At 40.0% G+C, this 13,717-nt stretch overlaps 1 protein-coding gene across 4 annotated transcripts in view; it reads left to right on the top strand.

Annotated features, from left to right (window-relative positions):
• The window catches only part of NCEH1 (neutral cholesterol ester hydrolase 1), a 64,108-nt gene extending 52,025 nt beyond the window's left edge, over window positions 1-12,083 (top strand). For all 4 annotated transcript variants that reach the window (XM_004315717.4, XM_073803906.1, XM_073803908.1 and 1 more), the window contains 2 exons: window positions 7,503-7,674; window positions 9,132-12,083. In XM_004315717.4, the coding sequence (XP_004315765.3) occupies window positions 7,503-7,674; window positions 9,132-9,749 (790 nt within the window). In that variant the 3' untranslated portion in view covers window positions 9,750-12,083. The remainder of the gene's footprint in view (window positions 1-7,502; window positions 7,675-9,131) is intronic.
• The last annotated feature ends 1,634 nt before the right edge of the window (window positions 12,084-13,717 follow it).

Here is a 13,717-nt window from a genome sequence, read left to right as displayed (position 1 = left end):
GGCTCAAGATTCTGGGAACAGATCCAACAACTGAGGTAGACAAAGATCTCAAGGTATGAAAATAGGCCATGAGTTCTATTTAGTAGCTTCTACAACACTATGCTATTTTTACACATAATCGCACAGTAAGTATTTATGAAATAAATGGAAGAGTTCGTCTTATCATACCCAAGATACATGGATGTATCCTCATTTACATAATCTGGGAAGGAAGTTTATATTCATAAGCTTATTTTCATAAACTTCATTGCAGTTTAACTATAATATGGTACCTTTTTACCTGTAGTTTATATAATAAAACACAATACTAGAACCATAAGACATCAGGAAAAAGGAAGATTTAATTTCTTTCTTCTTTTTTTTAAAATTAATTAATTTATTTTTATTTTTTTGGCTGTGCCGGGTCTTAGTTGCAGCATGCCAGGTCTTCGTTGAGGCATGCAGGATCTTTTGTTGCGGCGTGAGGGCTCTTCGTTGTGGCGCGCAGGTTTTCTCTTCTCTAGTTGTGGCATGTGGGCTCCAGAACGTGTGGGCTCTGTAGTTTGCCGCCCGTGGCCTCTCTAGTTGAGGCGTGTGGGCAAAGTAGTTGTGGCGTGCAGGTTTAGTTGCCCCGCAGCATGTGGGATCTTAGTTCCCCGACCAGGGATCGAACCCATGTCCCCTGCATTGGAAGGCTGATTCTTTACCACTGGACCACCAGGGAAGTCCCTAATTTCTTTTTTTTTAAATTTATTTATTTTATTTATTTATTTTTGGCTGTGTTGGGTCTTCGTTGCTGCGCGTGGGCTTTCTCTAGCTGAGGCGAGCGGGGACTACTCTTTGTTGCGGTGCTCGGGCTTCTTATTGCGGTGGCTTCTCTTGTTTTGGAGCACGGGCTCTAGGTGCGCAGGCTTCAGTAGTTGTGTCACATGGGCTCAGTAGTTGTGGCTCGCGGGCTCTAGAGCGCAGGCTCAGTAGCTATGGCGCACAGGCTTAGTTGCTCCGTGGCATGTGGGATCTTCCTGAAGCAGGGCTTGAACCCATGTCCCCTGCATTGGCAGGCGAATTCTTAACCACTGCGCCAGCAGGGAAGCCCCCTAATTTCTTTTTTTTAAAGATAAAATGCTAATGTACAGCATGGGGAGTATAGTCAGTAATATTGTATTAACTATGTATGGTGACAAATGGTAAGGACTTATTGTGGCAATCATGTCATAATGTAACATAGTGCATAGATCACGGCACTATGTTGTGCCCCTGAAACTAATATAATATTGTATGGCAATTGTACTTCAATTACAAAAAGATAAAATGTGAGATAATAACAAAGTAGGCATGTCAGATATTATTAAATTCTACAAGGCATTTACATTGCTGTTTTTGGTTGTCAAAAACGGTTTCAAGTTGTGTTTTGCTTTTAACTAAGTCTGTACGACACTAAAACTCTATTTTGTGTCAGTGGAGACCTATTCCCATCCACCAAATATCAGGCGGCACTATGCACAGAGAACTTAAAGCTTGACAGAGCTGTAAAGAAGAACGTTGCTCACGTAGACAGAATAGAAGCTGGACCACGTATCTTAGTCTGCTGCTTAAGCAACGGGACTTTTATGACTCTGTCCTGCTCATCCATAAAATTAGATGAGTACAAGCCGACAAAACCACAGAGCTTCTAGAGGACAATACAACACACATCTCGATAAATAGTTGTTCAAACAAGATACTCTGGAAGACACGAGCCACGGTGACCTAGCTGTGACTCTCCCTCTGCTCCTTTTCCTTCTCTTCTTCCCAGACCAGCACGCAGAAATCCTCATGCCTCACCCCAACCTGGGCAGCCCTGGGAGATGGGCAGACTGAATTCCTCAGGGTTCCCCTCCAAGAAAGGGAAAATGTGTCCAAAACTTTCCTTTTACTCAGTCCAGGCTACCTTATTAGCAAACCCAAAGGCCAGTGTTACAAATAATTTATTAATGCTACAGAAAGATAATATTGAGGCTTCTTTTAAGAAGTAGGTTGTTTTAGTTCCTTCACTATCGTTAACTAATGAATCTCCTTTTTAGACATATTAAGCTAATGTCTTCTTGGCTCTGTTTTCTACTAACATTAAAAAAAAATCTACTGGTTTCTCTCTTGTGGTTTAGGTCTTTTAGAATTTGGGGGGAGGGGGGCATGGAGCTGTACAGAAAGCCTGTGCTGCACACTGCAGCGAGGTTGGGAAGCCTAGTTCCGCCCACACCTGAGCCCAGAGCTCTGTTCAGCTTCTGAAATCACACAGAGAAAGGAGGTCCGACGGACATGGACCCAAGCCTGCTTGGGATTCTGTAGCCACCTGAGGGAATGTTTGGCTCTCTATTTATTCCCCCTTGAGCTTAAAGGCGAGGTTTATATCTGAATTGGGGAGGGGAGGCCTGGGGAGCTCCCTGCCGTGTCCATAGAGACGTCTCAGGAAGTCTTAACTCGTAAACAGCGTCAGAGCATCATATCATTTACACGGATCACAATTCTAGGTTCAATCAGTCCTAGGATTTTGGTGACACATCCTGACATCTGTCAGTTCTTTTGAATGTACTTATTATCCATTCAGCCAAGCCTTTGTTAAGCTGGGCTCTGCCTTGCTGAATGACTGGTAGTCAAAGCTATTTCGAGAGCCAATTTTGAGAGTAGAAACAGAAAGGAAGACCCTTCCTCAATCTTTATGCACAAACCTCATTGCACAAATGGAAAGAGAAACAATTATCCATTCACAGTCTTTCCACTTTTATGTAATTTTATTATATATTCTTTTAATGGAAAGGAAGCTTCTACCTATTAGAGGAATAAATAGATTCTTCCCCTGGAGTTGTCCCTCTCAAATAACACATATGACTGTAATTGTTGATTTGTTTCAGATAACCCCTACTGATATGGGTTCTTTAAGACAGGAGAATGTTAACCTTTTTATGTTCTCAAGATGAATCTACTGAGCTCTTCTTGGGAGACAGTGAAAAAGGAAAAGAAAAACAAAAGAAGGCCAAAATGGAATGTGATTTTATCTCACTCCTGAATCAAATAGGAGTATAATTTCATTCCGGAATATCACATGTACCTTTCACCTAACTGGCACTACGTGAAGAGAACTCAGTGTCCTTGCCCGCTGCAGAAGACTGTCTCAGTGTTTCCAGGCTAGGTTATTTTGAGGGAGAATGCACTTTACAGCACTCTTAGAACACTAGTATTATTCAGGGCTTCCACATCCATAGTCTTGGAAGCAGCTCACATTTTCCTTCAACTCTGGGCTGTGTATCTGCCTTTGACTTAAGGAAGAATTTGTCAGTCTTTCTGAGCATTGCTCCATCTCCCTGGTCACTAACAAAGTAGATAATAAAGTAATAGGTTGTAGAAATGGTGCTGCTTATTTCAGGTGGGTATACATCGAACTCTAGTACATAGCTGTGTGACTTTCCGTCTACTCCTAGAGGAAGTTGACATGTCTGTTATGACCTATTGTAAGAGAGACTTTGAGGGCTTCAAGAAAGGAGAGTTACTTTTGGCTGGGCTCTTAGAAGATTTCATGGAGGAAGTGGCATTTGAGATGAGACTTAAAGAATGGCAACATTTGATGAGGAATTGCTGGGGGAAGGGCATAGGGGATGGAGAGAAGGACCAATGCATTGGGAACAGGAACAGGGAGTTGTGTTCAGAGGAGAGTGACAGTATGGTTGGATTCAGTAATATTTCTAAACCCTGGCTGCACATTAGAATTACTTGGGGGAATTTTTCTTCAAATATAGTTATGCTGGGCCCCACCTCAGATCAAATAAATTGGAATGTTTTGTAGAGGAGCTCAAACCTCAGTGTTTTATTATAAAGTTCCCAAGATTATCCTATGGTGCATTTAGAGTTGAGAAACTCTCAGCTATGCAGAGCATACAGGCAGGCAGTCCTTGGAGATGTGCCCAAAGAGTAGGTGGGTTAGGAACAATTTCTTTTTTTAAATGTTTTTTAAAGGCATATAGCTTATTACTTTTCCCACCATAAGAGTATGTAATAAAATATGACATATTTTATATGTAAAAAGTATAAAATAAATCTCTAAAATTTTGTTTGGGACAAATAAAAATATCTTATTAAAGATGTACCATGTGCCAGGTACTCTGCCAGGTGGTTTGTTTTGAGAATATTGCAAAAACATTGAAATCATGAGAGAAGTTATGGGATGTCAGAAGTCTACAGTTTTGAGAACTTACTGCTTTGGTGAGGTAATGAAAACACACACACATACATTTAAAGGCTGTGGGTTTGGAAGAATGAGAATATTTTAAAAGGGGGCGGCATGTGGATTTTGAAGTCAGTTGTGAATTCAGATCACAGCTTTGCCACTTACTAGCTGTTGTAGACTAGTTATGCATCCCCCTTGAGCCTCATGTTTTCATCCTTAAACCCATAGGTTTGCTCTGAGATTTGAGTACCTGGTGAATACCTGGTGAGGTACCTCACCTAGCAGGAAAAAGATAATTTTTATAGAGTGTACATATTTATTAAATTGAGTAAACCTCATTCCTGAATTTACACCAAATTTTGTTCTTCTAGTGGGAGGCACCTGCACTAATAGGTAGGTAGAAGCTGACACTGCAGAGTCATGTATCCTGCACTGAGCTGGGCAAATTGAGACTGTATGTGCCACAAATTCATCAGGTGCTTTCACTCAAGATCTACAATTAAAAAAAAAGGCAGAATCCTCTTTCAGTACTTCGCAGGGACACAGCCTTGAACAAAAGCATCAGATAAATGTATTTGTGCATGCTTTCTTTGACTACACCACTCATGAATCACCTCCTGACTCTCAGTTTTCTGTGTCTATAATGATATTACAGAACCTTCGTGATACTTCTCAGGTCAATTTCAAGCTCCTTTGAAGGCTCATCTTAAAAATATCTAGGGCTTCCCTGGTGGCGCAGTGGTTGAGAGTCCGCCTGCCGATGCAGGGGACACGGGTTCGTGCCCGGTCTGGGAAGATCCCACATGCCACGGAGCGGCTGGGCCCGTGAACCATGGCCGCTGAGCCTGCGCGTCCAGAGCCTGTGCTCCGCAACGGGAGAAGCCACAACAGTGAGAGGCCCGAGTACCGCAAAAAAAAAAAAAAAAAAAAAAAAAAAAAAAATCTAGTTTCACTACATCCTTCAGTCCATGAAAATAGTATCCCTTCTTAATGTATAAAACTAGAGAATGTTTCCAGAATGAACAAAGATAAGGGGAGGAGGGCTTAGGAGATAGATCTTCAAGGGCACCAGAAGGACTAGGATATTTACTGTTATCTGAGCCAGTTATTAATCAACTCATAAGATTTGAAGTAGTAGCATATTTTTTAGATTGCCAGTTCCTCTTTTTTTTTTTTTTTTTTGCAGTACACGGGCCTCTCACTGTTGTGGCCTCTCCCGTTGCGGAGTTCCTCTTGATTCAAAGTCATTAAGACCTTTTGTGAAACAACATCTGAAAATTTGATTCACGTATGTGTTCTAGCAAAATATGTTCTGACCTCTTGGGCCACTAGGAAGATAGTCTATCATGCTATCTGGAATCTTCCTGAAACAAAATAGCCTTTATTTTCACACCTTGAGTCATAAAGTGCATTTGTTCTTATTTCATTGAAAGAATTAAGAATTCAGCTTGGTAATATTGAAAGTAACAAATTGAGACCTCATCCCAGAACTGAGGGTAAATAGAATCATATGAGATGACTCCACCTATTGGACAAAATGGTGTACTCCTACTCCTTTTACCCATTATTAATGAATGAAATAAAGTAGCAGCAGCTTCACTAAGACACTGTGAAAGTCAGCTGGAGAAAAAATATTTCAGATGATTACTTGATCATCACAGATGGAAAAAAAAAAGAAATTAGAAAACTTACTTTATCTGTTATAGGGCAACCACTAAGGGAATTTCTTATTGCATTTTGTGTTTTAAAAATGTAGTCATTCCTGAAAGAGCAGATCTACATTCACTACTTATCAAAGTATTTCACAAATATTTGTCGATTTGATTGTATCTGCACAGAATGTCAGGTTTTTTTTTTTGGCTGCGCTGTGCCGCTTTTGGGATCTTAGTTCCCTAACCAGAGATCAAACCCGTGCCGCCTGCAGTGGAAGCACGGCGTCCTAACCACCGGACCGCCAGGGAATTCCCAGAATGTGAAGATATTTAATTAACTATCTGGAATTTAGATGGGGGAAATGAATGACCTTATATAGAGTAGTATAGAAAAAACTAGTTTCTGAGAATAAATATGCTCATTACAAATTGGAAATCAAAAGACTTGAGTACTAGCTATTATTAGGTTTTAATTAATTAGTTCCTATCCTGCCTTGTTTTGATTTGTGTTTGGCTTATTTTACAAATCAAGTAGTTTTTCTATGCCTCAGTTTCTTCACTTGCAAAATGAAGGTATGTTAATGCTCAGAAAAGTTTTACTAGATGCATGATTATGTGCTCAGCACATTGATAGATATACACTGGAAACCATAGTCCCTGATATCGGAGAACACACTCTTAAGAGGAAATACGGAAAGAAATCATGTTACTATGAGGCAATATGAACAATATACCCCAGCACATAGAAGTATCAAGGAATGGTAGCCAGCTGAGCCCCAGAAGCAAGTGGAGTTGTAGTCAAGGAGAGCTTCCTGGAGAAGGCAAACCCTCAAGGAATGCTTAAAGGATGAGTGAGAAGTAAGGAGTGTGGAGGATGAGAGGGCACCTCAAGCCGAGACTACCAATGGATTTGTAAGGTGATATTATATATAGGTGGGGCGTTTGACAAAACCGGGGCTCTTGGGGCTCTTAAGGGAATCTGAATCCTACTAAGTGTACAGAGCAGGATCCCAGAGGGACTCTAATCTTGCAAAGTGGGGCAGTAGGAGAAGCCCCAGAAGTGTCCCAGCAGGCCTGCCATGGGCCATCTGGAAACTTGGTTTCCCTTTTGCTGGTTGACAGCTGACGTTTTAGTTCCAGCCTTCCAGAGAGCAGATACATTGCTTGGGTTTAATGTCGGGCTGGCATGACCTCTTCGATGGAGTACAGTTTTACTATATTTATCAAGTAAATTATGAAGAATACCATATGCACTCATTAAACTGGAGACCAATGAAGTGGTTAGTGCTGCCGAGTCACCTTCTAACCCAGAGGTGGTGTGAACGGAACACTGACTTCCAGAAATAAAATTCCAGAATCTTTTGTGGGTCTATCTATATTTTAATAATCAACATCTGCCTTTTACTTCAAAGTTTTGTTTTTGCCTTGGTGGTGGTTGTAGGTTTTTGTTTTTGTTTATTTTGTTTGGTGGCCCACAGTAAAAATTACTATGACAAAATCATGACTTTTTAAAAGTATTTGAATTGCAAGAAAATGGTTTATTTTTATATTTATTATAATTCCTTACCTGTTTGTTTCTGGCTTCAAAAGAACCAGTTTCCCCTTAAACTTTAAATGGCCTCTGAAGACTTGGTGAAGTCCTTAAATGAATACAACTTTTGTCTTCACAGATACAGGCTAGTTCCAAAGGTTTATTTTCCTGCGCAAATTCATGATGTTATACGTGCCACAAAGTACTTCCTGCAGCCAGAAGTCTTACACAAGTATTCAGTTGACCCAGGCAGAATCGGCGTTTCTGGTGACAGTGCTGGTGGGAATTTGGCGGCTGCCCTGGGCCAACAGGTAACAGAGAGCCCTGAGGTGCTGGTGGCAGGAGAGCATGTGATAATGTTCAACAGATCGTCCACTAGGCATGGCAAAGGCCTAGCTGGGTGGGCTGGTCACTTGGGGGCCAAGTAATTCAGATGACTGTACTTGGCAAGCTCTCAGAGATCTTTTGAAGTAGGAAGAGGGGTCATTGAAAGAATTGTAATCTCTGAGTCCTTGGAAGGGCCCTGATTACAATTAAGGTGAGGAATGTGAGAGGAGGGCTAACATTTTAGAGGGCTCCCTTGCTCCTCAGGGATATGCATGGAAATTAAGTATCTTCTGCTCCTTTTCCATGTTGGACTTACAAAACAAGATAATTTTGCTTAAATTCCAATTGCTAAGGTTGTTTCCTTAAACTTTGAGCCAAATTAAAAAATTTAAAAGTGTTTCCCAAAGGCTTTTTTTTTAATATAAAAGAAAGAGTTAAATGGTTCATCCACTTTAAATGTTACAATACAAGTTAGTCTGAGCCTTAGCTGGTTAAATTCTTTGAAAACTGTCTAGCTCTAGTAGCATCTCCAATTTTGGACAGCTGTGTAGACTCAAAGATAAGTACATTTTCTTCCTTTTCTGAGTTAAATAATTTAAGAATAGCATCTCTGTCTTCTTACCTCCAAATTTCTTTTGGCATTCTGAGATAGCATCTGCCTTTTCATTTGTGTCATGTCCTGATTTCTTCTCTTTTGCTATAAATAAAGAACTTTGTCCTCCACTTGGCATTGGTGGGTTTGCTATCCACACATCCAAAGCGGTAAGAAGAAAGTCCTGGTACAGTGGGGAGAGCCTCATGGGCTTTAAAACTGGCCACAACCAGGATGGAATCCAGGCCCCGCTGTGAGAGCTGTGGGGCTTTGGCAAGTCCTCTCACCTCTCTGAGCCTCAGGAAAATGAGGCTCATGCCATTTGATTGCAGGGCTGTTGCCAGGATTTAGTGATATGAGGTATATACAGTTCTTGGCACACATTAATAATACTATTAACTGATCATTTCCTCCTGCTTTTACAGAGCAGTTGCATCTTCCCTCGGGATGGGTTCTAAAGTGCGGTGTGAAACAAAATTGTATGGCTAACGTTACCTTGAAGATTGTTTAGCTGCTCGTGAAACACAGTGACCTAGTTAGCTGCCTTTTAGATGGGGGTTTAAGGACCTAAGAGATCATGTACCTTTGAAGTGTTCACTCAGAACTATGAGTTTCAAACATCACACCTTTCTCAGTAAATATCCAGCAGCTTGAAGGGTGCTGGTAGTGGTGGCGATGGGGAAGTATTTATTTTTTAAACTACATTCCTTAATACCATGCCTGGTAGAAATGTAACACTTATACCCCTTTGATTGAGTCAAGGTAAAGCACTGGGCTACTTTAAAAGGTATGGTTTCTGTAAAAGAAGCCATTCAAAATGAAATAATGTGTTCGCTTTTTCTTCTCCAGTTTAATCAAGATGCCAACCTAAAAAACAAGCTCAAAGTGCAAGCTTTAATTTATCCAGTTCTTCAAGCTTTAGATTTTAACACACCCTCTTATCAGCAAAATGTGAACACCCCCATCCTGCCCCGTTATGTCATGGTGAAGTACTGGGTGGACTACTTCCACGGCAACTATGACTTTGTCCAGGCAATGATAGTTAACAATCACACTTCACTTGATGTGGAAGAGGCTGCCGCCCTCAGGGCCCATCTAAACTGGACATCCCTCTTGCCCGCATCCATCACAAAGAACTACAAGCCTGTCATGCAGACCACCGGCAACACCAGGATCGTCCAGGAGATCCCTCAGCTGCTGGATGCCCGCTCAGCCCCACTCATCGCAGACCAGAAAGTCCTGCGGCACCTCCCAAAGACCTATATTCTAACCTGTGAGCACGACGTCCTAAGAGACGATGGAATCATGTATGCAAAGCGTTTGGAGAGTGCAGGTGTGGAGGTGACCCTTGATCACTTTGAGGATGGCTTCCACGGATGCATGATTTTCACCAGCTGGCCTACCAACTTCTCAGTGGGAATTCGGACTAGGAATAGTTATATCAAGTGGCTGGATCAAAACCTGTAAAGGCGTGAAATTTCTAAAAGGCTTGAGCCCCTCTTGATCTCCTGCACCTGCTCTGGAAAGACATTCACTCTTTAGGTGACTAATTTCCCCTCGTTACTTGAGTTATGGAATCTCTATTCCCTGCAGACTTTATGTTAATTTAATTTTAAAAAATGCTTTTGAGTAACATAAGTGCAAAAACATCTGAATCTGGTTCTCTAAGTGAGCCAGTCTCTCTGTTCTTGTTTTAACCAAATTTCTACTAACACCCACAGCTGCAGAAAGCAGGGCTAGGAGCTGGAAATAGCTTTGGGTCTTGCCTCCGTCAAGAAGTTCTTTGTGAAGAAATTCTACCAGCTGCGGATGACCTTTAATGAGTAAAAAGAAAATGTGGGCTCTTCAACTTGCTAGAGTTTACTTTGAATTAAGAACAGTGTTAAATGTGTTCACTTCAAGGTCAGTGCTGGCTACCAAGTGCCCTCTGTTCTTTATGGATGGATGGCTTTGTTTCCTGTGGGAATTTTGGCAGAGCTGTTCTAGCAAGGACAAGTTTCTCAAATGACTTTCCTCCTTTAGAGTGTTAATTTTATGTGATAGCTGTCTCTAAGTCCAGTTGGATTATGATAATACTTGAAAGTTACTTTCTACCACTATTATTAGAAAATATGAGGTTGCATGCACTGGATTCCTGTACATCATTAAGTTTTTTGGCTATGCTATCTCCCTGGTGGAGATCTTTTGGGAGCAGATTAATTTAGATTTAGAATAAATTTTCCTTTACAGAACAAGTAAAAACAGACAAATGAACCAACCTATTGTTTTCATAATGAATACTTCTCACATAAATTACCAAGAGTGGTGTGTATATATTTGGCATAGTCAGAAAAGAAGATACATTTAATATTAAAATTATGAAAAATACCTTTAGAGGGTCTAGTTTATTCTTGAAAACTCAACTTTTTCACTTACATGGCTTTAAAATGGGGCTATTTTGGTATATATAATGTACTGTATTGTTTATTTTTTTAAGTTATTGAATGTTAATATATATAGCTAGACAAGATTTTTCAGAATAAAGTCAGTAATGAATATTAAAAATAATGATTTTTTTTAAAAACTACCTTAGGGTTTAAAAAAACAACTTTAGAATTATATCCACATGTAATTTTATGGAAAGAGGTAAAATACCTATTAATATTACTATATATAAGGCCTAAATATTTTGATGTTTATATGCATATACAAATCACAATAATTAGAAACTATGACTACACCTAGTAAAGTCATCTAAGTTTATAGTTCAATAGCTTAGACAAGACACACATTGGTCATTTCTGCTCCCTGTGGTCGGAGGAAATACTTCCTGCTCTTCTGGGTGACACCCTTCATTATCGCCTTCCAAGTAGGTCTAAAGTTACAATAGACCAGGCTTAATTTCATGTGAAGCCTTCACTGCCTGTGGGACATCTTTGGCATACAAGGAAACTCCAATTCTGATTTGACTTGTGTACCTTCGCCCTCCTTCCTGCCACTCTTCGTACTGCTGCAATCTGTGCTACTTTCAGGGACTGCAGAGAGCAACTACACAGCCAAGTCATGATACAGTAAATTTATCAGTGGAAAGAAAGTAGAGCCTTTTCACTCATTTGAAAGATGGGTATTTCCTACTTATGAGGATGAAATAACAAATGAATATATATGTGAAAGTGACTTGCACTATATCCCACCTCAGACCTTTCTTGAAGGTCTTCCTTGAAATTTTCCTTGGTGTAATAATTGGGGATCATGATACACAAAAACCACTAGATACAAGAGAGGCTAAACCAACCAAAAATCTGAGTGCTAAGAATTCCTTTGGGAAGCGTACAGAGTTTATATTGAAGATATTTTGGCCTGGAATCCGTTTATTTTGTTTTAATTTTTGTTCTTATAAAAAATCTTTATGCTCTGCAGATTGATTTTTTTTAAGTGTTATGGCTTTGTTTTGTTTTCCTATTTTAAGAAAAAATGGATAGTCTTTTTACAATATCGTTGTTGTTTGTGAAATGTGACCATAAATATATGAAGAAAAAATCTTGAAGTGCTACAAAATCTAGTGAAGTGTGAATTAGTTACTGTTTTATCATTGATTTGTGAGGAAGTTAAGACTGTTGCATATCTTGGTGGATATAATATTTTATGCATGACCTTTTAACCTTTGACTTTTTGCTTATTTCTCACTGCAAAGGGCAAGGCAGATTTTATGAAGGATTTTGGTAGCCAGTCTATTTTGTAAGATGAAAATCCACTGTGGAGGTAGGAAAGTATAAATCTGTTTTGATTCATGTTGGTAAATAAAATGTCTCCATCTGGAAATGTGCCTCTTTCACTTCCCCTCATCTCATTTTCTGGTTCCCCCCTCTCTTTCTCTTGGTATCCTAGATCCCTAGCCACAATTCAGCCCAAATCTTCTGCCCCCTGGAGTCCTCCAGCTGCCTTTCAATTACTGAGAGGTGACTCAGTGGCCTCTCTGATGACATCCATTTCATGTCTGGATACAGTATGTGCTGCTCGTACTGGAAACCTGCCTTGGACTGGCTAGAATATTCATAAAAGTTAGGCAGGCCATGAGACAATTTGGGGACTTTCCATACACATATTAGGAAGGGTTGATCTCAGTGCAAATGAATTTGGATTTGAACTAGTTCAGGCAAAGAAGTACTGATACCACTGAAGGCAAGTTTTCACATTGACTCTGTCATTACAAGCAAAGCTAATAATTTCACGCTTGAGTTCATTATACTTAGTTCACTTCAATATCATAGGAATTTGCAAAACTTTTTTTTCCAAAGTAAATTGTTTGTGTTGGTTCTAAATGGTCACATATGTGTGGGTAAATTAGATTTTCCTATTCAATTAGAGTAATTTTCATCTTCTCCAGCAAAACCTCTGGTGCGTGGCTATATTTTGCTGAAGGGATCCACTAATGGTTCCAACAATTCTCCTTTAGGGCATTTAAAATGTACTCTATGTGTTTTAATATTGTTTTTTCTTGTGATTTTCATTCTTTTTTAATCCCCCATTTTTTTAAAAAAACTAACATCTCATATCTTCCAGTGGATCCCCTATTTAAACATCTAGAAGATACTGATATTAGCATCATATTCGCCAAATTTGAGATTGAAAATGTAAATATGATTTCCAGTAGGCATACATGTATTGTTCAGCCCTGTCACTCAGCATTTTGTGTCATTAGAGAGAGAGGCTGGTGACATTTTGTGTCTTGTTAGAAATGTCCCTACCAGATTTTCTCACCACTGGTATTTCAGATTGAGAGCTCCATCTTCTCACATAGGCTGCCTACCCAGACTAGCTAGTTGTTACTGTTTTTCTGTCGTAAGTGTAGAGTGGAGTTTTCCAGCTGCTACTTGACATGTGGTGTTGTAGTAGGTGGGCTGTAGAGGCAGATATGAGAATCCAGATGGCTCCTGTTAAGCCAGACATTAAGGAGTTGCAAACACGTAAAACAATGCCACACTTCTCACTCGTTTGTGTTTGGAAAATTTAGTGATTTTTTTCCACCATAGAATATAGCTTAAGGTAACATGTAATTAAGTACATGAATAACTGTGTTTACAATTTCTCAGTTTTAATTCCTAATACAGTAAACATCAATAAAGTTCATATGAACAGAAGCTATTTGGAGTCCTCAATAATTTTTCAGAATGTAAGGTCCTGAGACCAAAACAGTCAAGAAGTGCTGTTGTACATCATCTATGGCAAGCCCTGTATTCTGTGCTAGGCTATATAGCCAGCCAACGCTGACCTTATCATCATGGGAGACACATGCCATATTTCTCTTACCTAATACTCTTCCCTCTACCCCGATGGCCTTTCTTTGCCCTTCCTTGTCTTCCTTTGCCAGCCTGCTCCAGGAAGCCCTTCCTAACTCCTCCGTCCTCAGGATATTTTGGTGTCCCTCCTCTGGTCCCACACTGCACTCAACACAT

The sequence above is a fragment of the Tursiops truncatus genome, chromosome 4, assembly GCF_011762595.2.
Source record: "Tursiops truncatus isolate mTurTru1 chromosome 4, mTurTru1.mat.Y, whole genome shotgun sequence".
Classification (NCBI taxonomy): domain Eukaryota; kingdom Metazoa; phylum Chordata; class Mammalia; order Artiodactyla; family Delphinidae; genus Tursiops; species Tursiops truncatus.
Note: the sequence above shows the minus strand (reverse complement) of the source record. Positions and strands in the feature narration are given on the sequence as shown.